Source organism: Anarhichas minor, unplaced genomic scaffold (genome assembly GCF_050575085.1).
Source record: "Anarhichas minor isolate MPS153535 unplaced genomic scaffold, ASM5057508v1 ptg000002l, whole genome shotgun sequence".
In the NCBI taxonomy this organism is placed as follows: domain Eukaryota; kingdom Metazoa; phylum Chordata; class Actinopteri; order Perciformes; family Anarhichadidae; genus Anarhichas; species Anarhichas minor.
Genome location: NW_027466448.1, coordinates 8,876,955 through 8,902,244, shown reverse-complemented (window position 1 = coordinate 8,902,244; position 25,290 = coordinate 8,876,955). Strand labels below are relative to the sequence as shown.

The 25,290-nt window shown below is 44.6% G+C and overlaps 3 protein-coding genes across 10 annotated transcripts in view; 2 read left to right on the top strand and 1 right to left on the bottom strand.

Annotated features, from left to right (window-relative positions):
- tmem120b (transmembrane protein 120B) overlaps positions 1-2,022 on the top strand; it is a 7,069-nt gene extending 5,047 nt beyond the window's left edge. Inside the window, exon 12 of the mRNA XM_076088876.1 lies at positions 264-2,022. Coding sequence (XP_075944991.1) covers positions 264-380 — 117 coding nt within the window. The 3' untranslated portion in view covers positions 381-2,022. The remainder of the gene's footprint in view (positions 1-263) is intronic.
- rhof (ras homolog family member F) lies at positions 1,741-5,767 on the bottom strand. The gene is made up of 5 exons (XM_076088913.1): positions 4,935-5,767; positions 4,649-4,736; positions 3,549-3,658; positions 3,105-3,239; positions 1,741-2,878 (listed from the first exon to the last, which is right to left on the bottom strand). Exons 1-5 carry the CDS (start codon positions 5,049-5,051, stop codon positions 2,714-2,716), a joined length of 615 nt encoding a protein of 204 aa, XP_075945028.1. The 5' UTR covers positions 5,052-5,767; the 3' UTR covers positions 1,741-2,713.
- Positions 4,496-25,290, top strand: setd1ba (SET domain containing 1B, histone lysine methyltransferase a). Of its 8 annotated transcripts, none has more exons than XM_076088838.1 (19): positions 4,497-11,767; positions 12,057-12,208; positions 12,493-12,591; positions 12,886-13,156; positions 14,092-14,213; positions 14,635-15,822; positions 17,386-18,135; positions 18,579-18,752; positions 18,839-18,932; positions 19,028-19,239; positions 19,334-19,406; positions 19,489-19,875; positions 19,985-20,101; positions 20,567-21,259; positions 21,571-21,737; positions 21,837-21,959; positions 22,122-22,241; positions 22,669-22,806; positions 22,937-25,290. In XM_076088838.1, exons 1-19 carry the CDS (start codon positions 11,707-11,709, stop codon positions 23,108-23,110), a joined length of 5,115 nt encoding a protein of 1,704 aa, XP_075944953.1. In that variant the 5' UTR covers positions 4,497-11,706; the 3' UTR covers positions 23,111-25,290. The 8 variants fall into 8 exon arrangements, with proteins under 8 accessions (XP_075944908.1, XP_075944953.1, XP_075944936.1 ...); XM_076088821.1 differs by having other exon boundaries at positions 4,498-11,767; positions 19,985-20,425; XM_076088803.1 differs by having other exon boundaries at positions 4,499-9,072; positions 9,508-9,624; positions 19,985-21,259.

Sequence of the window (25,290 nt, the reverse complement as noted above, 5' to 3'; positions counted from 1 at the left end):
AAGGAAAAAGCTTGACGGGCTTCTTTTTTTACATAATTATTGCATTTCGCCTTTTCTATTTCTAAGCAGTGTCGTCACATTCACACGTCAGGCCATATTCAGAGTTGGTGATATGAGTTTAAGTCAAAATAAGTGCAGGGAAAGTTTGTCTGCATCAGGCTGGTGCAGCACACATATTTAACTCCATTTCTTTATTGAAATGACCTGTGACGAAGCCCGTTAAAGTCAGTTTTTTTTTTTTTTTGTTCTCCCTTTTCTTCCAGGTATTTATGCTGGCACTGACATTTCTCGTCCTGTTCCTGGGGAATTCTCTCACCACTTTAAAAGTCGTCCACCAAAAGCTTCAGAAAAACCAGGAAAAAATGCAAAAAAATGACTGAGACAAAGAAAAAACAACCCCCTCCTCAGATCCTTCCAGACGGCCAGTAATATACAGTACGATCAGCCAGGAGAAGACGAAGCTGAAACCACTCTTTCTCTCAGGCTTTGATGGCAGCAGCATCTTCCCCTCCCCCCCCTCCCCCCAAACACTGGCTTCTGCTTTCTAATGACTTTGCATTGGTGTTGCTGCACAGTAAGTCACAACACAAAGTGGTGTTCACCTGGTAGACGGAACGGTTTGTCAATTTATCCTGTACAGGAAGAGTGTGTTTGTGTCAGCGCATGAGTCCGTCAGAGGGCCTTTTTCTTCAAATCATATGCAACCGAAAGAGGGCCGGTAGCGTCGATCAACGGAACAGAATATAGTTTGCCTTTTGAAGACCTAACGTCTGTCATGTACTTCAAACCTGTCCATGTACCGTCTCTGGCTTTGGACACGATCAACTTGGCACGTCATTTCTAGAATGATGTAATGTGTTATGTGTAGTTGTGAACTCCCTGTCGTGCTATTTCACTGCTAACGAGTGTTTTTTTTTTACAAGACTTGTAGGTCGACAACTTCAAAAATAACAACCTGATACTTGACTGCCTTTCAATTTCAAAAACAAATCTTCTGGTGTCTTTTTTTTGGTTCCTCAAAAGAGTAAGGACTTCAAGGGAATGCAACATTTTCTCCCTTCTGGCAGCGGTTGCAAAAGCCATAACTTTATTATTTATTATTTAACGCCTAAACTGGGTTACCTGAACACAGACATAAACACTTATACTGTCTCTACAAAACAACAGTTGTTCCCCGTGAGGATTAAGGAGGGTTTTCATGGGACCTCCTCACTAACACTTCTATGTTCTCATTAACTTAATGCTAACTAACTGTAATGTCTAGGTTTATCTGTTTCACTAATGGTCTAACTCTTCAAGTTTATCACAAAGCCATGCACAGAGGTTTCTCATTACTGTGCTGAAACGAAGAACATGCTGGTAGTTCCCATCTTGTTACGTGATGTTGCAGAAAAGTATCAAATGCTGCTATTAGTGCTGGTACTGTGAGACCGAGACACAGACTGATTGAAACTGCTCGGTTGTTGTTTTTCCAATCAATGTACGAAATAAAGTATTTGTATGAATTAACTTCTGGCCAATCCTGGAGCTTTTGCCCTAGTTGACTGTAGTGTCATCTGCTTCCTGTCTCATGCTTGTTTGAAAGTAGAGTTTTTTTGTGTGTGTGTGTGTTTGTCAGCAGTGTTGGATCTCTAATGCCTTATTCTCCCTCCAGCCTGTCGCAGCAAAAAAAAAGACTTTTATTTTGAAAAATCCAAAGACGGTAGCGCTTCTTTGTCAATTACCAGAAAGTCATCGTGCTGAAGAGAATCACAATATTTCATGTTACTTTTATTGAGGGAAAATTGCGACACGTTGAGTTACAGACCTAAATGTTACATTTGATGCGAAAGCTGCCAGAACGCACAAAACAACTTGATTTCCTCATTTTTACGATGTAGCTGATGAACAATGTTTTCATCGTTCATTTCTAGACTGTAACTGGTGCCTGAGTATGATCAGTAACAAAGACAGTGGACAATTTCTCAATCTGTGTACATTGTTGTAAAAAAATATATATTAATAATTAAACACCTAATTACATGTTTTGCCATGTCTCTGGTTATTATGCAATGGGACAGAAAGAACATGTATTTATTTACATTTCACTGTGTGGGGAAATATCTAAACACACATTTCGTTTTCCTGACACTAGTGGGCGCTGTTGGTGAAGAAAAGAGCCCTGCTTCACGTCGACACAGCCACAAGACAGATTGGTGTTCAGTTTCACTGGAAATGAACTAACCCTGTTGGCTGTTGATCAAGGTTTTCTTTCTCAAGACTGTTAAAGCTACAGTACCATGATGTATTTGAACTATTCTGTCTGGGAATCTGTTATCTACTTGCAGCTTTTAAACCAGATCCAGACATTTTAAATTGACAATTCCATTAATCTAAATCTGAGTTGACAATACAAGAACTAACTTCCTCTAATAGATGTACATTTCAATAAAACACAGGTTTGGAAACTGTACAAAAGTACAAAAAATGTCATACAAAAATACATTGGAATGCGATACAAACCTGCTGCTTCTTGCAAGGACTGATGATGCAGTGAGGCCCAAAACATACGGGGACTAGTCAGACCTTTCTGAAGCAGTGCTCATTCAGCTGCTTCCACACTGAGACGCAGAGCATCTTTGGTCTCTGAATGTCTAACCACTCGCAATGTGAATGAATGGTTTTCCACAAACAAAGAAGCGAGTAGAGTCCTTAAGAGTCAGTTCTTCTGACTTCACAAAACTACACATTGCTTCTTCCTCTTGCAGTTCTTTCGTTTTCGATTAAAGGCCAAAGTCCTTTTGGTTGCCTCCCTGAAAACGTCCTCCACGTTCTCCTGATACTTGGCCGAACACTCGAGGTAGAGCTCTGCGTTCATCTGCTGCCGGGTCTCCTCACCCTACAACCCAAAGCCAGCCAACATTAACACCAAGGATTAGTCTTTGTAAGCTGATTAATGTACTTTTGGAAGACATGTCTCGCTGCACTGAAGCTGTAGTATTTAGGTGTGGTTTTAGGTTCTGGTTAGCGCGCTTCCTCTTGCACATTGTAGTTTACATCCTGTAACCTCAAGCATAAGGCCTGTTTATATAGATCACAAAATGTCTGAACACTCCTTACCGTACCTGTGTGTAAGTGACGGGAGCCTGGTTCATGGCCTTGAGCTTCCTGGCACACTCTTTATCCTTCCTGAGGTCTGTCTTGCAGCCAATCAGGATGACCGGAGTGTCCCGACAGAAGTGCTTCACCTCTGGGTGCCACTGGGTGTACAAAATAAGACTTTAAGGATCTGAGGCGTTGTATGTCTGCTCTTTTTAACATCACACTTTGTGCTTCAGGGTGACACTCTTTAACAGCATTCAGAGAAGAGAACGTCCCAGCACAGCATTGATTCCTAACTGCATGCACAGGGGGGTCAATGTCCACATGCAGGCTCAGTCGCATGAGTTAATCATAGCGACAAGAATGCAGCCAACAGACTAACAATCATTAACACACACACACAGGTTTAACAGGAAACCTGAAACTGTATCTTGGCCCGTTGATAATGCACGATAAGAAATGATCACCTTTATCAGGACATTCTCATGGCTGGTGGGGTTGGTCACATCAAAGCAAACTAAAACCAGATCGGCTTGTTGGTATGAAAGCGGCCGTAATCTGTCATAGTCTTCCTGACCTGAAAGAAAGAAAGAATGTCAAACAACACCACTGTTAGCTGATACGTGTAACAGCGTGCACACAATTGTAAGTAACAATTCATGTACACTAAACAAGAAGTGGTCTGCAGCCTGAACACAAAGATATGAAGTATGTTATGACGTTGGGGCACATGTATAAAACCACATCCTGGATTCAGCTTCCTTTGACGCTGATGTAAGGCACCCTGCTGCAACTGCAAAGATAAGTGTCATGGGTTGTCCTGGAAATTAAATGACTTTAAAAACTGCTCCGTTCTGATAGGAACTTCACGTTTATTGCCCCACAGAAATACAGCAGTTTGGAGTAAAGCTGCTATACTTAAAATCAATACCTGAAGTTAGGTACGACTGGTACAGTTTTCAATCCATAAACACCAAATATAAACACAATTTTATTCAAACACCCTGAGTGTTGTTTTTTGTTTTTTTATAGTAAACTATTAGTGATAATATATAGTACAATAAATATTAGTCTGACTCTATTATTGGTTGTTGCTAAATAAAAATAAAATAAAAATACAATTTAAAAACCTGTTAAATTCAACATTAAATCAGGAGGAATAAGAGGATTTCACTTGATGTGGGTTTCTGTCTTGTTTGGGGGGTAAGAAACACTCTCTCACTGAATTTGCCTCTGAAGTTGATTCCAGAATATTAGTAGTCACTAAATGCAAACAGCTGGTCAGTTCCTGAGAGACGATGCTCTGACGTAAACATGGACCGTTACCACTTACTGGTGTGTGTCAGTTTAAGCAAATCAAGATAAAGACACACAGTGGGAGGATGTCTGAACTTATATTTTTTTAAACATATAAAACTGACGGCAATCTGCGTGAATATACAGGTATGTTTTGTTTATCTGGACTATGTTTCTATACTGTACTCTCCTTATAATGTGAAATGTAAAAACAGTCAAAGAAATAATAATCAACCATGGTCAACATTGAGGTGAGTTTTGATGGTCTTACCAGCTGTGTCATACAGGTTGAGCTTTATCTCTTTTCTTCCGAGAGAGATAGTGGTGGTGTATTTTTCGAACACTGAAGGTGCATATTTCTGTTTTTGATACACAAGAGAAAGATGTTCATGATACAACCATACTGTATATTTTATATTCTTCTATATTTCTGCCCATTTATAAATTCTCAAGTTCAAATTTCAACATTATTAGACTTTCGATAAATAATAAGACAAATATATGTTAAATTCATATTTAATATCAAGACATGAAGTACATTATATAATCTTGCTTACCTCAGGAAAATCACCTTTGGCATAAACCAACAGAAGAGATGTCTTCCCACAGCCTCCATCTCCCACTATCACAATTTTAAGTTCGTCTCCCCTTTTCGTGGTACCATTAGCAGTCATTTCGCTTCCAAACAATCAAACAGGTGCCAGACAGGTCAGGACTGAAGATACTCCCTCCAGATTTAAGTTAAATACATAGCAAAGCTTAATGACTCTATTTTTGGAAAGGCTGAGATGATGTACAGGCAGTGTCAAGAGAGAGGAACAGAAAAACCTCATGTTTTACCGGGTAGCTCGCTCTGTTCACCACTTCCTGTTCCTGTCACATTGAAGCTGTTTCCAATTGACCCCCTACACACTTTTCCTGTCCTATTATCAGTCTGCTCACTGAAAGCATCTCTGGGTTAGAATAAGTGAGTTGCACATGTGCAGCAGTTGAGTCTGGCTGGTCCACTTCCTCTATCGAATGTGCATGCCTATTTCATTTTCTGGGTGGGCACTCAAGCTGAAGCACTGCCTCCATCAACAGAGGAGTGTCTGTGTGCGTGTGTGAGAGTGTGTGTGTGTGAGAGAGAGAGATAACACTGAAAATATTCACCTCTAATGCTGAAGTTAAGTCAGCAGGTTTTTGTAAACGCTGACAGATTTCTAGATTTGTATCTGCGAGGTCATGCTCTGATGACAGTGAATGCGCTGGGTGTGTCGCTTGTACCTCCATCAGAGCTCTTTACTCCTGAGAACTTGCTTTCTCAGAAACATACACTGCTAAATGGCCAAACCCCTCTTCTCCTTTTTCAATGAAGCACAAAATATAAAGTAATAAACCAGCTGCCTCACTTCTCTCTAATTCTTCAAATGTATGCATTTTATTTGGGGTTGCCCACCCTTTTCATTCCCATGCGTGGCTGTTTGAATCAATATGGAATAATGCTTCAATGGTAATCCATTAAATATCAGTCTAATATACATGGGATTCCATGTTCATGAGGACTGACCTGAAACACTCACTTGTATTCATGGGAAACCAAAATGAGGAATATATATATATATATATATATATACACACAGACACGTAAATCAATTTGGATCTGATTATATACATTTCTTAGCCTTAAAATAAACCTCCATTAACCAGTCTATATGCAGAATCTAATCATGCAATTGGTAGATATGTTTATTCCTGTGTTTTCCTTTTAATGTGAGGTATTACACCAGAGGTATTTTACGAGCAATGTGTCAGTCATACTTATCTGTTCAGTCTGTATGGCTGAACACAGCCGTGACATCACAGATTGGGGCGGCAGGATAAACTATTCTCTCTCTCATCCCAGGGTGCAATGTACGGACATCTTTATCCGGCATTAAACCAAATAAATGAGCAAAAAAAAGTGATTTGGAGACGACATTCTGAGGTACAGTAGGTTACCTTAGTATAAGGTGAAAACATCTATGTGCTGCTATTGACCGGGAGGCTGTGGGTGTGCGAGGCAGACGCGCTGCTTGAAGGCATGAAGAATAACTTATCAGTGAGTTATGATCAAAAGCAACTGGACATGTTCAGTTACTACCGGATATCAAATAAAGTGGATGATTTGAGAATGCTCTTGTACATTACACTATGTGCAATAGAATGATATTTTTTACATTAGGAACATGTCTCAGCCAAGTCGATGATGGCTATAATTACATAAATCACTAACAGTGGGTGCCAGGAAAGATTAGTTCATAGAGAATGAGCCAAGAGAAACATTTTGTATTTGAGATTACACTTGGTTCAGTATCTGGTCTGGAACATTTTCTCTCCCATGAAGGCAGTGAAACTCGTATTGAGGTAAGCTACAAAGGAACATTTAAAGGTTAGATTTCAGTGGTCTCGGGTGGGAAAATATGCAGTTAGTGGGTTGGAGGGGGAAAATTTGAGCAAGCTGTCCCTTTAAGAGGATGAACTGACACTGCTTTTTCCTTTGCCTATATTTTAAGAAAACATGCAATCTTTCAAGTATTTTGCCAGAATACACACACATTTACTGCAATAACTAAAAGGGAGTTTCACCTATCAAATTGCTTCAGCTATGTCACCATGCAGCATGAATTGAGTTCACTGTGTAATTTAGTGTCGTATCATGATAGGCTAAAATAGTGTTTTAAAGATGGGCCTAAAATCATTAAAAAGGTAGATATTACAATTAATGTCAATCAAAAAAGAAAAGCAACCTGCTTCAATTCCCAAAACAATAAAACATAAGAATGAGGGTATAAATCTATTTATTTAAACATTTCAGGAACACAGACAGGTGAAAATATTGCCAAGTAAGAGACTACATCACAAGCCTTACTGTGGAACAGTACACTAATGATACACTAGATATGCAAATATTTAAGACCTAGAAAGAAGAAAAGACAATATTTTGAATAGAATAAATACAGGAGCCTACCACCAATGAAAAAACATTGAATAAGCGAGTGTACCTATAGATAAAAAAAATAAAAACATTAAAAAAAAAAAAAAAAAGTACGTAGGATACCTGATTTGATTCAGCGAACAATCCGTCAAAATAAAAGGCTGAGAAAACATGGGAAGAGAAACAAAGGGCAGAGCAGTTTGCCTGACTGCCTGCTATTCTGACTCCATAGAAAAAGCCATAAAACCGTACTCATGTGCCCCAATAGGTTCTACAAAACGGTACGGTGTAGTACAAGCTATGAAAAATACCAGCATAATTGTACAAAAAGTGCTTGTTTGACTTACAAGGTGAAACTGGTAGCCTAACAAATGAATAACGTTGCATATAAAAAAAAAGGATATTAAATTGTCCTGAAGATGTAGTCTACAAAATATCCATACGTATAGAGCCCCCTTTCATCAATTAATAAACAAAGAACATTTGTCAAAAAATGTTTTTTTTCGTCGTGCAGAGAGACAGCTGTCCCGCAGAAGAGAGGCCAATCCTCTGTGTGGAATATTCCAGTCTGTCAGCGGCGCGCAAAGCTGAATGGCGAACCCACCGAAGAGGTGTTTTTTTCTCTCTCTTTTTTTTTTTTAAACAAAGGCCTATAAATAACCTCATTGGCGGATTTTAACGCAAAATGTTCCTCTTTGTCACATACATAAAACCTTCCTCACATTGTGTCCCCATTGCACTGGGTGGGGGGTGGGGATCTAGAAAGCAGGGTTAGGACAGAGGAGAGTGCTGGCTGCAGCCTCGTGACCTGCAAATGGAGGAATGCGCGCACTTGGCAGCCGGAGCTAGGAGTGGATAACAAGAAAAACAGGCCTCTGACACACCAACTACAATTCTGTGTGTTCTCACAAGCACCAGGCTACACACACACACACACACACACACACACACACACTAAAAAAGGGAGTGCGTAAAAGGCACCGTATAGTGGCCCACCTTAAAACCGAATTAAGGCCCCCTTCTTTTCAACTCCTTTACGCATCTTTTGAGTTAGTATTTTCTGATCTGTTGCACTTAAAAAGAATCGGTCCAAGAGATCCGCCGGACTTTTTTTCTCGAGCTACAGAGCACGCGCTGAAGCCCGAAAGCATCCCCAGTGTTATTTTCACCCAGAGACAGAACAACAGGGCTGCTGCAGAGAATTCCTGATGACCTTATATAGCAGTGTGGGGGTTGCAACAACACGCTCGAGCTCTCATGGCAACAGTCCAGAGCTCTCGGATTACTGCCGTTGCAGGGCGAGTCAGCCCAGTAACCGACAGCTTGAACGCGCCACGTTCCCAACGTTTCCTTCCCTTTACGCACGGTGGACAGTTTTTCTTCTTTTTTTAACTTCTTGTTAAACACACACCTATTCGAGTGAAATCGCCCCATGCGTCGGTCGGTGTTAAGACTTCCTGTTGTATCACCGAGAAATGTCCCCGGAGCGAGGCTCTCTCACCGAGTGAACGAGCCTCTCCCAGTTATGGCGCAGCAGCATTTTACAGCACAGTACTCTCCTTTGTCTGCAAAGAAGCCATTTTGAGACAAGAGAACAGCAGAGAAAGCAAAGCAAGTGTAGCCTACTTATCACCAAAGGGTCTCTTTGGATAAAGGGAAGCAGTGAAATTTACAAGATTTCTCCCCATAAGATTCCTTTCCTCGTTTAAGACTTGGATTACATGTTTTGAATGCAAACTGTAAGTTTACGATATCAAACAAAAATACGAATTATATATACATATTACAAAAGCCAATACAGTTTTGATGATAGCGTTTTAACCACAATTATGTATTGTTCATGTCTGTCTTGTTGTATAACATTAAACCTACATTTAGACATAAATTGGCAAATAAAGTGAAATAGCTCAAAATCCATTACCTTTCAAAACAACATTTCCTTGGTTTTATATGATATAGCTCAGTTAGAAATGTCGAAATTGAAGAGGTGTTTGCCTACTTGACTGCAATCCTGTCTTCAAGGAGAGAGAGGAGATGGTTTGCATATTGCCCACACAGATATGATGCTTGAAGATGCATATTCGCTGGCTGAGAGGCAATGCCTGCTGATCAAAAAAAAAAAGTTTTCAAAAGAGCTTTCTATCTTTCGTGCTAATGGATTCCTTCCTTTTCAGGAGATGCTATCCCACCCCTTATTAATGCCATTATTAGAGGATCGGAAGATGGAGCTGAAAACATTCCTTCTGCCCCTGCGTTTAGGCCTGTTAACTGCATTTCACCAAAGTGCTGAGGTAAATATTTTCACCATAAGAGTTTTCCCTCTGTTTCCTCTTTAAGTTTGAAAGTCTATTTTTTTTAACCGTTGTAGAAACTGTAAAAGGCTCTCTCACTGGGCGTCTAAATACATTTAAATATGCCTTTGAAACAAGGTCAAGCCGACGATTACACTTTGGACGCATTTGGTCGTAATATGGCAAATGGACAGCACAAACGCAATCGTTCTTTAAGTTGTCTCCACGGTTGTAGGAGGAGTAGTCTACAGCACACAAGCCACCACGGGTGTTAAGCATTGCTGTTGTGAGAGGAAAGTATTTTAAGTCATTAATCAAAGCAAATGGGTTATCAATCAACAGACAAATGTCCAGGCAGCACAATAAACTATTTAGCAAAAGGCCATTATGGCCTGCTTTCTGTCCTTTGAGGAGCAGTGGCATATAACCTGGACTGTAGGCTGTATATCTACATGTCTGCATGCCAGTGAACATTTTGAATAAAGTTGTCTATTACAGATGCCAAAATGTCTGTGATCAAATAGATAGCTTAGTAGATAAAGTGACATTAAAACATTTTAATAACAGTAACTGCATGCTTCACATTTTACATGAATAAATAAGCAAACAAATTGAAAATGATTATAAAAGAGTTGAACTTACTCATATCCTACAAGGCCATATGTGCAATGCCAAACAATCAGACATCACTTTAACTGTTCCCCCCCCTAATTTAACATCTGCAAGATCACACAACTGTTTATTCACAACATTGGTTTCTTATCACTTAAGAAATATAAATACTATTATATGGGTGTGCCATGACCTAGTTAAGACAAAGATGGATTCCAGGCAGAGGAAAAAAGGCTCAAGATGTCACAGGTCTATTACATCCAGTACATTCTCTTCCTTCTTCTCAATCCTTTAAAAGGAGGAATCATAGATTTTATCATAGTCCGTGAGAGATGAGGAAATCAAGTGTAAGATCCCTTTTGGAACAAAGGAAACCCATATAGGCCATTGAGTCCTGTTTCAGGAAAATGGCTGCCGAGAGCGCTCGGCCCCCTCTCTCTCTGCTCTGTGTTGAAGGACTCCTGAGCCGTGCCTCTAATAGCAGACAGCTCCTCTGCTGCTGCGCTCTGATTGGCCCGCTGAGCTGCCGCTGTTAACCAGCCAATTGCCCGAGCACTGCAAAACACCAGGCAATGTCAAACAAAAAAAACATTTATTTTTTTGTCGACAATATGCAGTTTAGAAATATAATTAAACAAGAGAAATCCATACGGGGTTAAGGTTTTATAATTAAAAACTCCACAGCTGTTTTAAAAGCGAGGGCCAAACACAACGGTTAGGCTCTAGTTTGTTGGTCTGGATTAGACTAACTGACAGAGAAACAACCGCCGCATTCCAACGGTTACAAGCATTAGCTTGCCTGTTAAATACAACTCGTTACCGACCGAGTTTCGTATTATAATCGCATATTAATCTGTGAGTAATTTCACACTAGCAGTCAACTCGCTCCTAAGCAGCGGTGTCTCTATTTGACTGTTTTCCTTTTTTTTTTTTAAACAGCCCGACATGTATGCATTAGTGACCGACCACAGGTCTGTACAAAAAACAAAAACCTGCGACCAAAGCATTTTTTATTTGCCGTTAGGGGCAGTTAAGCAGATATTGCCCCTGTGTCTATCCTGTGTTTGCCATTTGGGTAAATGCAATCGACAGATTCCACACAACATGATTTAGAGATTTAACGACACCGAGCCGTTACAACATCCGTAATAATAATATTTAGACACACGAACATGATCATCCGAGTCGTTTAAAAGATTACAATTGCATTCAAGGTTGTGTCATAATTAAATTACCATCGGAAACAGACACGAGTTTATAGCGAAAGTGCGGCTAGCGTCGGTGGTGGGCAAGCCTAGCGGTGTATTGTGGAAGAGACAGAAGCTACAGACCAGAGGCACACAATATGTGTTGGCTCTCGCCGAAAAGGAGGCAGTATTCTTCAAGCTAAATCATGTAAATGTGAGCGGCGAAAGGAAAGCGACTTCGTCTTTTCGTCAATTAAAGAATAACCCCTCGATCGGACGAACCATGTCCAAGCCAGGGGAGAAAAACAGATTGAACGAAGACCATGGCAGAAAGCAGAGTTCAAGTAAGCTTGTTCTTTTTTCCTCTTTCTCCAGCCCTCCTAATGCCTGTTTTCCGTCACTGGGATATACGCTAGGTCCCGTTTTCGCTCTCTCTTTCTCGGGTTACCCCCCCGCTGTACCACCGAAGCCATGCATCTGTAACGTTTAAAGTGTCGGGGGGGGGGGGGGAGCTGGCAACGGGACCGGGTTTAGCTTCTTTTTTTGTTGTGTGCGTGTGTGTGTGTGTGTGTGTGTGTGTGTGTGTGTGCCTAACGATAGCTCTTCTCTCCTTGTCGCTGCCTGTCGTTTCAGGTTTGGCGAACGGCATGGACAGTCACCCCGTCTGCGGCTCGGCGGAGAAGCGGAGTCACCACTGGAGAAGTTACAAGTTGATCATCGACCCGGCGCTGAAGAAGGGCTCGCACAAACTCTACCGCTACGATGGACTGACTTTCAGCATGCCCGTAAGTGGACCGCCTTTTTTTTTTTTTTTTTTTTAACTCGCGGGTGAAACGGGCTACAATAGTAACCGAGTAGCCGACCTCCATGATGGGGTTACAGTGTGGCTGTGTTGTCGGTGCGGTGGCCGCGGGCACGTTCCGGCGTCTCGGAAGGGGGGGGCATTTTTAATGCACCGACCAGCGTTTGGTTTGTGCCAAAACTTCTCTGCAACAAGTTCTCACCGTGTGGAGTTGTGAAAGTATTGATAACAATATGTGTCCTCCCCCTCCCTCCTCCTCTCCTACAGAACCCCGGGATACCACCGGTGGACATCGTCCGAGACCCGAGGATCGGTCGTCTCTGGACTAAGTACAAAGAGACGGACCTACCGGTGCCGACATTTAAGGTATCTACTCTGACAGAAGCTCTGAGTCCAGCTTTTTCCTCGGCTGTCAAAAAGTTGCAGACACACCCCCCTCACTCATCTTCGGGATGTCGGGTGAAATGGTGATGTCGGAGGGGGCTGTTGGAACCAAAATAACACGCACTGCTCTTGAGGCTTGACTGGATTTGCATGTTCATCGTAACCACTCTGGTGCTGCTCTCGTGTCAGCTGTCAGAAACGGCCGCACGTGGTGCGTCGTTTACCTGAAAGCACCTCTGACGTTAACCCCTCTGATTCTCCTTCGTCTTCTTCCAGATCGACGAGTGCTACGTCGGCCCCGTGCCCCCGAAGGAGGTGACGTTCGCCCGGCTTAACGACAACGTTCGGGAAGGATTTCTTTCTGACATGTGCAAAAAATTTGGGGAAATCGAGCAGGTCGAGATCTTGTACAATCCGAAGAACAAAAAGCACCTGGGGATCGCCAAAGTTGTTTTTGAGAACGTGAAAGCCGCCAAAGTGGCCGTGCAGTCGCTTCACAAGACGTCTGTTATGGGAAACTTCATCCACGTGGAGCTGGACCCGAAAGGTAAACAGTGATTCAGTCATTCAGAGGGAGAAGATGTGTAACCTACATTCATGCAGGATCAAGCAGTCTCTCTGCTGCAGCAGCGAGACGCTCACTCGAAGTGGACAATGTTGCCTTGTTTTTAACTATCAGGAGGACAGCAATCACGTGTGTACATGTACACGTGTGTTGCCTGGTAATGTGGGGTAATTGAATTTCATTGAATGTAAGGCTGCTCCCACAGGCCCGGTGCTCAGGGTGCTGTGTACTCCCACTGTGCTTCATATCAGACCTGTAAACAAACACAAACCGACCCGTCAGATTCACATTGTCTCTGTTGAGTCACATTCAAATGACTGAAATCTAACTTAAGAGTCAAAGACTCTGCTGTTGCTTCTGACTAATGCAGAACAACAACTTTAATTCCTCTTTAACATGTAAAGTATTTATTATCTGAAATGTTATTCTCTTGAATTATTCCCACAAATGTATTTCATTTTCTTTTTCATGAATAGTCTTAATAATGTAATTATTAATAATAATTGTAATTAAAAAGTGTTGCATTCTGCATTATGAAGACATGTTTGGGTCGTTATAGTACAACATCTACTCTATCATTACATGTAACTTCCCAGATTACCTAATGTACATTAACAATATTTATTGACCTGAGTTTTACAGTGTACAGCTCATATATATATATATATATATATATATATATATATATATATATATATATATATATAGGCCGGCACAAATTACATGAAATTTAGTTTGTAATGCTCGTATTGTAAATATTTGGAACGTGTGTACTATGAAAGGAAACTGCGTTCGTGTATCTACAAATGTTTAGATTTGAGTTCAGCTATCGGATTCGTTTTATCAATACAGCCTGCTGGCTTCAAGCCTTCTTTATAGACTTGGCATCAGACCAACGCGTGTTTACCGTTCTGCAGGTGAGAATCGCCTCAGGTACTTCCAGCTCCTGATGAACGGCAGCTACACTCCGCAGACGCTGCCCGTTGGTGGAGAGGAGGCCAGGGAACTTTCCCCTCGGAGCCTGGCGGAAGCCCTGCTGGTAAAAATGCATCTAACAATATGCAAAATATCTTTTTGTTCCATGTGTTTATTAGAAATCCATTAGAGTTAAACAATACTATAGTTTGGTACAGGTTTTTTTTACAATGTCAGCCTGGTGAATTGTAGTGTTGCTCTGAAGAAATAACTGACCAGTGTAAGCTGACATCCTTATCTGTAATCCACTTTATCAGCGCAGCAGGTGGTAGAGTGGAGCAGAGGAAATGTTATCCAGACCCGAGCCTGTGGACTGAAATGACAAAGCCACTGAAATGTGAACTTTGGCCTCGTAGCACAAGATACTTATCCACTAGTTGCTTTAATAAGAAACAAAAGAAAGGATCTATGAAGGTGCATATTGGGAAATGTAATTATTGCCTGTGACACCTTGATTAATCTCGATCCGGTTTCTCTCCTCTCAGGCCTGCGAGCCCATCCGCAGGTTGTCGGAGGGCAGGTTGTTGGAGGGCAGGTTGTCGGAGAGCAGGTTGTCGGAGAGCAGGTTGTCGGAGGGCAGGTTGTCGGAGAGCAGCGTGTCTGCGGCCGGAGGGACGTTGCCACCTAGCAGCAGCTCCACCACGCCGTTGTCCCACGAGACGGGCTACTCCAGCCTAAGGCAGGACACACCCCAGTCCCAGGGAACCCCTCATACCCCACGGCAGACGGGTACGCCCTTCTCCCAGGACTCCAATTTCTCCAGTCGGCAGTCCACGCCGTCGTACCAGTCCAGCCGGGCCGAGAGCTCTGGAAGTTACAAATCTCGCAGACACGAGAGTAAGTTCCAGGATGCGTACAACCGCAGACCGGAGAAGCCTCAGTACCGCAGCAACATGTACAGAGGTACGCCGTCGTCGTCTGAGCAAGCGCCCTTCAAACAGCACCAGCTCACCCCGCCTGAACCTCCGCCCTCCACCCCCTCCTTTACCTACACAGTGCCTCCCCCTGCTACGCCCAACTTCAAGTCGGCCTTCTCGCCCTACCAGGCTCCTCTGCCCCCCGCGTTCCCCCCGTCGGAGCCTGCTTTCCATCACCCGGCCCAAAGGGAGGGTGAGTACCTCCGACCGCCGCAGCCGCCTCTGGCTGCCGCCACTGACTTTACGCCCGTCAAGGAGAGACCAGAAACTCCTCCGATCCCCGAGCCCCCGCCGGAGCCCATGCCCCACCCGACCACCCCTCCTCCTCAAACACCAGAGCACTGCCCCTCGCCCGGCTCCCCCACACTCGACCTAGAGCGCAATAGCCTGGACTCCCGCATTGAGATGCTCCTCAAGGAGAAAAGGACAAAGCTGCTGCCGTTCCTGGAGGAGCGAGACTCGGACACCGAGGTGCGTATGGAGGGGAGTCCGATTTCCTCCTCGTCCTCTCAGCTGTCCCCGATCCCCCCTTACACGGGCGGCTCCCATGGTGGCCTGCAAAACTCCCGTCCCACTAGCACAGGCTTGGAGGACATCAGCCCGACGCCGCTGCCAGACTCGGAAGATGAAGAGCCAATTCCCGGGACCGCCTCCCTGATCAAGAGAATCACTTCTCCTGTCCAGGAGAAGATGAGCAACAGTGACCTCAAAGATGGACATTTCCGAGGCCACACTCCCACTGATAAAGTTGAAACGGTAAGACGCATATTTTCCTTGTATTTGTATGTTTACATGGAAAATAATACTTTTCATATTTCCATGTGTGAAGTTGCATTTGACACAAAAGAACAACCCATGTTAGTTGATGGCACCACGGCGCTGATGTTTACTCACAGCTGTGACAGTTTCACCGAGGTCACCGGAAGTGAGGTCTACTTTCAGTGCCAGGTGATCGTAGTAAACTTTCCCTTTTTTGTTTTCTTCATTGTGCCTCATGAAGGAAGTTCCGATCTCACAGCAATCCATGTATGAAGGCAGCGCAAAACAAGGCGTTTGCTATTTCAGTTGGCCTCTGCTGTGTTTATGCAGAGTAAAAATATGATTTTTAAAACGACGAACAAGCAGTTTATGTTTGCACAATAGTCTATGAATATACATGTGAAAGATGTAAAACTCCTTGTTGACGCTGGCAAAACAGTTGAGTTACGAATGAAAAGTTTCAGCTCACAGCCTTACAAATACCTTCACATTCATATGAAGCTGATCTCCTTGTTTGAAGTCATAGTAACGCCATCTGTTCTGTGATGTTGTATTTCTACACTTGGTGTTGTGCTTGGAGGAATAAGAGCTGCTCTGCTGTGTGTGGGGGGGGGGGGGGGAATCGAGCAACTCTTATTTCCGCTTTCTATCACTCGCCACACGCTCGCATGGAGGAAAACACAGTTTGGCAGTTAGCCCCATTCAACAGCACACTTCCTGGTTTTTTTTCTGAGCCTGACAGTCAGGATTGGCCGCAGCAGCGTCTCATGTCTCACATTTCAAGTTATCACAAAGCAAGCCGTGCAAACAGGTCATTTGGATAACGACGGCACTCCCATGCCGAGTTTACTCTCCTTTTAGTTTCATTCCTGCAGCCGTTCATAAATCTTTTCACGATAATAAACGGCAGGGAAGAAGACTCAAAATGCCGATGTGTTTACAAGTGGTGCACCGACGTGATCCAGTATGGTTTTAGGAAGTCTGTTGCCTAGAGCAGAGAGCTCTGTGTGGAAACATGCTGACCAATGACCTGGATCAGTTGTGTTTCACTGTGTTCGCTGCAGACTAAACTTTGAACTCTGATCAGAACTTAGATCATTTTCCTTTTGCCCTTATTTTGAATGATTCACAGGGTATTTAAACCTCAGTGCTTTTTCGGTACGGACCAAATTAGAGTACTGTAGGATGGTATTGAGGGCAGGTATCGTTTACTTATTCTTTAATCAGATATTTCCTGATTTCCCAGCCAAAGTTCTTGAACGGCTACTTGTGTTTGAGAAATATAAACATATGTTTAAAGTAAGGCATCCAAAAACTATACCCACACTTAATGTTACAGCTAAAAGGGGCTGGTTTACTACATCTACAAGATATAATCTTGACTCAAAGTCCACTTACTCGCTTTTTCCTGAGCTTTTCAGCCTTATCTCAAGGTCTTCATAAGTCAAATGGTTTGCTCAGTTTGTCGTGGAGATGAGAAGGGCAGAAGATGATTGTGCTTGTGTAACCTGTGACGTTGACCTCGCATTGTCCTGACGGGTTGTTTTGTTTTTCACTCAGGGCCATCAGTCGTCAGGCGAAGACATGGAGATCTCCGACGACGAGATGCCCGGGACTCCAACCAGCGGTGGAGAATGTGGCAAAGGCATCGTGATGAACTCTGCAGTGTCCCCGATGCAGAGCATCTCCATCCCGCCTCCCGGCTTCCCTCCTCTCCCGCACCAGGTCGGCTACCAGATCTCCCATCACCACCTGGCCGCTCACGCCGCCGTCCCGGGACATCCACACCTGGCCGGTCATCCCGGAGTGCCTCACCATATGCTGCCGCCCATGGGCTACGCTCATAGCATGATGCCGCTGGTGCAAATGGAGCTGATGAACTGCTCGCGGTGGGAGCAGTGGAGCACCGTTCCCATGTCCTTCCAGATGCAGCAGCAGATGCTGAGTCGCATGGCTCAGACCAGAGGCCCCTATCTGTATCCGCATTTCATGGACAGCGCTGCGGCGTTGGCGCCGTACGGGGGACCCTACGCGCCTCTGACTATGGGCGCTACGCCTGATACCGGCGCGGTAGCACCCGGACAACAATGGCAGCATCCCAGTGTACCAAAGTTCAACCCTACTGTTCCTCCTCCTGGATACGAGACTAAAAAGGAGGATCCCCACAAGGCCACTGTTGACGGTGTACTGCTGGTCATTGTCAAGGAGCTGAAGGCCATCATGAAGAGGGACCTCAACCGCAAAATGGTGGAGGTGGTGGCGTTTAGAGCCTTTGATGACTGGTGGGAAAAGAAGGAGCACTCAGCAAAGGTAAGTCACTCATTTCACCTTCCAAGGTACAAACACAGGGTCAGATACAGACGCAAAGAGAGATATGACCACACATACCAACAACATGTCTTAACTTTCTGTTAAGTAAACACTAATAATGTTCATATTATATGAATTATTTATATATAATAAAACTATGAATCTGAGTGACATCAAGCGAACCAGCAATCAAAACATGATGCTTTTAGAGGATTGTTAAAGAAGAAGAATTAAAATCTCTCTTTGTAGTTTTAACTCGTGTATCTCGCTTTCCAATCTACATCCACAAGAATCTTACATTCCTAGTAAGCATCATTTTAAACGTAATTTAAATAATTAAAAATAAATTAAACAACAAAAACTGAAGGAACACATGTTCAGTATGATAACGAGGTTTCATACCGGAACCACGCAGCATGAAAACATCCCGTTATTTTCCACAGGTGTCTTTGACTCCGGTGAAGGGTGCCGAGGGGAAGGAAGAAGAAAGACCCAAACCCAAAGAGACGATGGGTTCAAGTCTGCTGGAGAACTGGAACAAGGGCGAGGGGCTGGGCTACGAGGGGATCGGCATGGGAATCAGTTTACGAGGGGCCATCCGCCTGCCCTCCTTCAAGGTAAGCTCTTTGTCTTTAAGTGAACACGGACACCGCCGCCAGTTGCACCGCCTGTTGGGTGTTTAACGGTCGCATGTTGTGTTCAGGTGAAACGGAAGGACCCGCCTGAGGCTGCAACATCGGGGGACAACAAACGAGCGCGGCCCTCCACTCCAGTGGACGACGAGCTGGAGGATGAAGGTGACGCTCTCTTTGGTCTTTGCGATCATTTCTCTTCTTTCTGGTGTTGTAAAATTTCCAGCCGCTCATTTTATCTCGTGGCTTATTTTTGTCAGACCGGGATCGAGACCCAGCAGAGCTCCCGTTGGACGATTCCAAAATGGACGCCGACGGTGGGTCAGCGAAGCGACGGCACTCGCGGCCACTTGAACTTGACAGCGAGGGAGAGGAGGAGGTGGACACCTCAGGCAAGGAAGAGGAGTCGTTGTCCGACAGGGAGGAGGAGCCTAGTAAAGCACAGGCTGCAGATAGGCTGTCATCAGGAAAAGTAAGCCGTCTCAAACTTTAGATTGTTCACATAGTGTGACGTTGACTATTTGTGCATTTTGTAAACATTTTCATGATGTGTTATCATCTCTTAGGAGAGTGGCGACGAGGAGGGTGACGATGAAGACTCCTCCAGTGAGAGCGCCTCCTCAGATTCGTCTGATGAAGGTACTTTGAATATAAAACCGTTGTTGTAATTTAGTTCCGCTGTTTCCTGTCATTAATCATTTCTCCTCCACATATCTTTCAGAAGGGCAGAGCTCAGCTTCCTCCAAAGCCAACTCGGACGCCTCGGCAGAAAGCGCAGACTCCTCTGAGTACGAGTTAAGCTCGGAGGAGGAGGAGGAGGAGGAGGAGGAGGAGGAAGAAGAGGAGGAGGATGCGGCGGCAGCAGTGCAAGATGTGGAGCATGAAGGCAAAGTGGCGGAGACCTCCTCGTCCTCTTCATCTTCTTCAATTTCCTCTTCTGATGAAGACGAAGGGAAGGCAGAGACCAAGCAACCGTGCCCTCCTTCGGGGACGGTCCCAGGGGATACGGAGGACCAGAGGAGCAGAGAGGAGCTAAGCGGCAAACCCAAATGCAGACCTCCTAGTCCTGAGGCGGACCTGAAGCCTCCGTCACCCAAAGGCATCCCAGGTGAGTGTCTGCTGCGTTATTCAGCGCAAACATGTGTTTGTACTCGTCATAAGGCAAAAATTGATGTCAGATGTTACGTTAAATCAATATATATGTTTTTGTCTTGTAGTCAAAGAGCGAGACATCAGCGTGGACGGTAACATTCCTGCAGTGAAGGAGCATGTAGCAAACCTTCGGCCGCCCACTCCCACCGGCGCTCTGCCCGACAGCGACCAGGAGACGAAAGGTAAAGCAGAGCCTGTGGAAGTACCCTGCACCCCCGGTCGATTAGCCCCGTCCCCCGTAGATGCTAACACACCTGTCCCCAAAACTGTCTCCGCATCTTTACTGCACCTCCCTCTCCCTGCTCACCTGGCTGTAGAAGGTCGATCCCTCCTTCATCCTTCATCCGCCCCCCTGCCTGACCTCCCTATGCGGCCCCGGCTCCCCACAGACGAGGACATCCCCCGCACGCCGGGCAGGGACCTGATGGAGCGCGCCCGAAGTCTGGGCAAGTCTCAGAGCACAGACACTGTGCCCATCACACCCGGCGGCGATGCCCCGCTGACAGGTAGCGGCCTGTTGCTCAGCTCCCCTCACATCCCCGGTAGCCCCTTTACCTACCCTGCACAATCCCCTGTCCTTAGCGCTGGAGTCCCCCGCACTCCAGGAAGAGACTTAACCTTCACCCCTGTCTTCCCTGACCCCACAGCACTGGCTCTTAATAGGAAAATATCCACCGAGAGCCTGGACGAGAGACCCGTTTTTAAAGAGCCGCCCGTCAGCACTCTGCCCAGCCAGGCCCCGTCAGCTGGAGCGGAGCATTCAGCCAGTGTCCCTGAAGATCTGCCCGCCGGTCTCCCTGTAGACGTCCCTGTGCCGTCAGATACTGCCCCATCAAAGAGGAAACCTGGACGACCCAAAGGCAAAAAGACTCCAGCTGTCTCTGCAGCTGATGAGTCTTTGGAGCTCTCGTCTGAGTCCACCCTCCTGCCTCCCGACGCACGCCTCAGCGATCTGTCCACGCAGGCGATCTCCGCCAAGTCCCCGCACCACCCGAGCCTGGACTTCAGGGAAGGAGACGTGAAGCCCCAGACGGTCCTACCCGTTGAGGACGGCTTCCCGTCCTACGAAGAAGAGGCACCTGTGGCCGTGAAGCCGGCGCGGAGGGCACGGCGAGGCTGGGAGGAGCTGCTGCTGGACACCCTGTCCCCCGTCACCTCGCCTCCCCGGCCGTACTTCAATCCACGCTACGAGTTTGAGGAGATGACCATCCTGTACGACATCTGGAACGAAGGCATAGATGACGAAGACATGCGGCTTCTGCAGATCACGTATGAGAAGATGCTCCAGCAGGATAACGGCAACGACTGGCTCAACGACACGCTCTGGGTCAACCATCCTCATATCCTTTACTGCTAAACATTGGCTGATTTACACCAAATGTCATCATTAATATTATTCTCTGTTATATGTCAAAGTTCAAAGTGCTCCACAAATCAATTTAAGACACCAGTCTAGTCAAATGACACTTAAAAAAAGATAATAAGTGCCTTATTTTGTAGCTGTTTTGTAGTGTTTACATCACACAGCAGCCCCCTCTGGTGGTGAAAACTAGGAACGTTTTGGCTGCTGTTAGAATCGCAGATCCTGTTTTGGCATCTCAGCTGTGGCCCAAGGCCTTCTTTTTCCGTTTCTTCCTTGACTTCCCTGCACCAACCAACATCCCAAGAGTGAAGAAAAAGAGAAGAGACGACGGCATGAGAGATCACATGACTGGCTGCGCGCGAAGCGAGGGATACTACAAGATCGACAAGAAGGACAAGATCAAGTACCTTCAGAGCACAGACCTGCAGTTAGAGGAGCAGTTGGTCGACATGCAGGTGAGACCGGATTGTGACGTGCGACTCAATGTCGTAAAAACCTCAGAGGCATGATGCATGGTGTGGGTGAACACATTTAACGCCGTCTTCTCTCTGCAGGGCATGAGTATTCCCGCACAGGTCCAGAGCTCCAGAGCTGGCTCAGAGCGGCGGTCGGAGCAGCGGCGTTTGTTGTCCTCGTTCGCGTGTGACAGCGACCTGCTGAAGTTCAACCAGCTGAAGGTAAACGCAGACAAACTGAACTTTTGCTCCGTGTTTGATTCCCCCTGAATTTTATGAAAAACGTCAGCGAGCAACAACACAAGACAAGACGGGCGGCATTGCAATTTATGTCATCGTTAAAAGTCAGCTGACACTTGTCTCCCCTTTATTTTCCTCTTTCAGTTCCGTAAGAAAAGAATCAGATTCTGCAAGTCACACATCCACGACTGGGGTCTGTTTGCTATGGAGCCCATCGCCGCAGATGAGATGGTGATAGAGTACGTGGGACAAAACATCAGACAGGTGAGAGGGAGTTCATTCTTCTCTGTGGGCGTGTAACCGATGATTACATTTTGACTAATTCACTTGCTTTCATCTACTCAGAATTTCTCTTTCAGGATAATCACGGCTATCTGTCACGAAGAATGATTTGATCTGAATGTATTTATAGATTTATGATGGATTATACAGTATATACACATGTCAACTTGTGAGTTTGCATAGAAAATGTCTGTTGCACAATGCAGTTTATTAGAATTATATCACATATTCAGGGTCATACCCAAACATTGATGCTTTGAGTGCCATCCCAGCATCAAAGACATGGTTACAACCAAGCATGAGCAGCTGATGGGGTTGAAGTAGACACCCGGTGGATTTCTATGTCTGATAAATTAGTTTAATCTCAAAGCAGTCAGAACTCTAATAAGTGGCCATCCTCCATTGGCAGGTGATTGCGGACATGCGGGAGAAGCGCTACGAGGACGAGGGCATCGGTAGCAGCTACATGTTCCGCGTCGACCACGACACGATCATAGATGCCACAAAGTGTGGCAACTTCGCCCGTTTCATCAACCACAGCTGCAATGTAAGGCAACACCAGCACGATGCCCCTCTTTAATTAAAAGCTTCCGCACCACCTACATGAAACACAAACGAGCATAAAAGGATTTTTAATATAATAATAATAAAAAAATCTGTATTGTGTTTTCTTTCAGCCCAACTGCTATGCGAAGGTCATCACAGTGGAGTCTCAAAAGAAGATCGTGATCTACTCCAGACAGCCCATTAATGTCAACGAGGAGATCACGTACGACTACAAGTTCCCCATCGAGGACGAGAAGATCCCCTGTTTGTGTGGGGCGGAGAACTGTAGGGGAACGCTGAACTAACGTTCCACGTGAGCTCAATCTTCTCCAGGTTGTTAAAAGTGCTGTCCTTAAATTTCAGTCAAGTTTTCTCGACCAGCACATGCTGAGACTCTGGACGAGGAGGAACTGAAGTGGGAAGGTCTGGTTTTTTTTGTTGTTTTTTTTGATGGAGGAGAATAAAGCTGCAAGTCGTCTGTACGGCCCTCTTCACACATTCAACTCTAGATTGTTTACGATTTATGGTGCTCTTGAAAATAGAAAACGCGTCGTTTTTTTTTAATGTCTGCCAGTAACCTGGAACTCAAACACTTGACTTGCTGGTGCAGCATTTCATCCTCTCAACTCGGACAGTATTTCAGCACAGCTCCTTCCACGTCCTCTCCTGGTTTGTACAGTTTTACACTTCTTCTTTTTATCTCGTTTGTCTCATAAGCTTTACGTACACCACACGTGGTACAAAAAAAAAGAAAGAAACAACAACACATGTTCAGCTGCTTTACTAACACTGCTGAGACACGCACAAGCCCGCCAGGAAAAGGCCTCTCTCTGGGAGAAGACGTGGTCGGGCATCCGAGCAGATGGGATGACGGCGGAGTGTCGCGCCCCGACGATCCCGCTTTCTCGCTCCTACCTCCTCTGCACCAGTTTCCTTGGATGTGAATCAAACTGATGGGAGCAATTCAAGCAACACAAATGGTTAAATCCTGCCACAAAGTCTGGAATATTTTGGAAATCACGCCTGCTTTCACCAGCCAATAACGGATCACGCTGCTTCCTATTAGTTTATGCAAAAAAAAAAAAAAAGTTAAAGGTGATGTGCAAACTTTGTATTACTGATAGTCCAGTGTTTTCCAGTTTTGTTGAGGTAGTTCTCCTCTTTCTTGTTTCTTCAAAGACACTATCTACTGTGTGTGAGTGTGTGTGTGTGTGTGTGTGAGAGTGAGAGAATTTGAGTGCACTGCCCCCTGTAGGCCACAGTGTAGTATGCCGCCATGCACAGCAAGAAAATGAAAAATTGAATCAATTCCTCTCTACATCCACTGGGCAGCAGTTTTCAGCATATGAAGAAATACCATTTCCTTATTTTAAGTGCCATATGAATGTGTAACTGTCTTTGTGTAACTTGAGCCGGCCGGTGACGGACATAGAAGTCGTTTCTGGCGCCTCGTGCTGCGTTAAACATGCATGTGCAAAGAGTTGCTGCCTAGTTTTGTCTCCGCCGCGGGTGTTTGGGCGATGATGTTTCGGGTTCCTTCATCTGTACCCGGGATGATGTGTGTGTCCTCTTCAACTATAACACTTATTACTGTACCAGTGTTCAATGTTTCCTGCGAAACAGAAGTGTTATTACAACCCAGCAGCCCTCCTGCAAGGGTTGCTCTTTCTTTATAATCTAAGAAAAAAATAATAATTGTAAATGCACTTGAGGCTTGCACTTCCGCTTTACGCCCCCCTCTCAGCCAATCATAGCCCCCCCCTTCAAGACCAAGTCAGTCACTGCTTTTCAGTCAGTTGGATCGAATTAAGGAGATTTTTTTTTTTCCACCAGTGATGTTTATATTGTATATGATAACTTGTACAGAAGATCTAAAGCTTTTTTTTTTATCTTCATAAGGGTAACACTTTTAAGATGCATCTTTCTCTCTTTTTCTTTTTTTAACAAAAGACTGAGTATTTAAAAGTATTTTCAGGGATCTGTAAAAGGAATCTGAAGGTGTAAAAGGGTTGTTTATTTAAAGCAAAAGGCCCACGGTGTACAGGAAAAGTCTCCACCTCCCCTTGTGAAAGATTGTTTCTTGTAGAAACGTCTTCTTTTTCTGCCCATTTGCTTTGTAATCCTAAAAATGTGTACATACAGTAACTGTGAATACTATATAAAAATATATATATATATATATATATTTTTGTTCCCCTGGGATTTGCTACGTGAACGCCGCTCAGAGATCTATGTAACATATGAGGCGAGCGGTGAGCCGATAGCAGGAAATTCAGCTTGTGTCAAGCTTTGTTTTTGTTTTTTATTTTCTGTTGTAAATTCTATGAAAACTTGTTTGCGGTGTGGAGGAAAAAAACAAAAAGGTGCAGAATCGGCATGGGAAGAGGATTGAAGCATCAGCCTGTTTCTCATGTCTATTTATTACACAACAAATGTATGAAAAAGGAAAAATTGGAAATAAAGCAATTTTGCATACATCCATAAA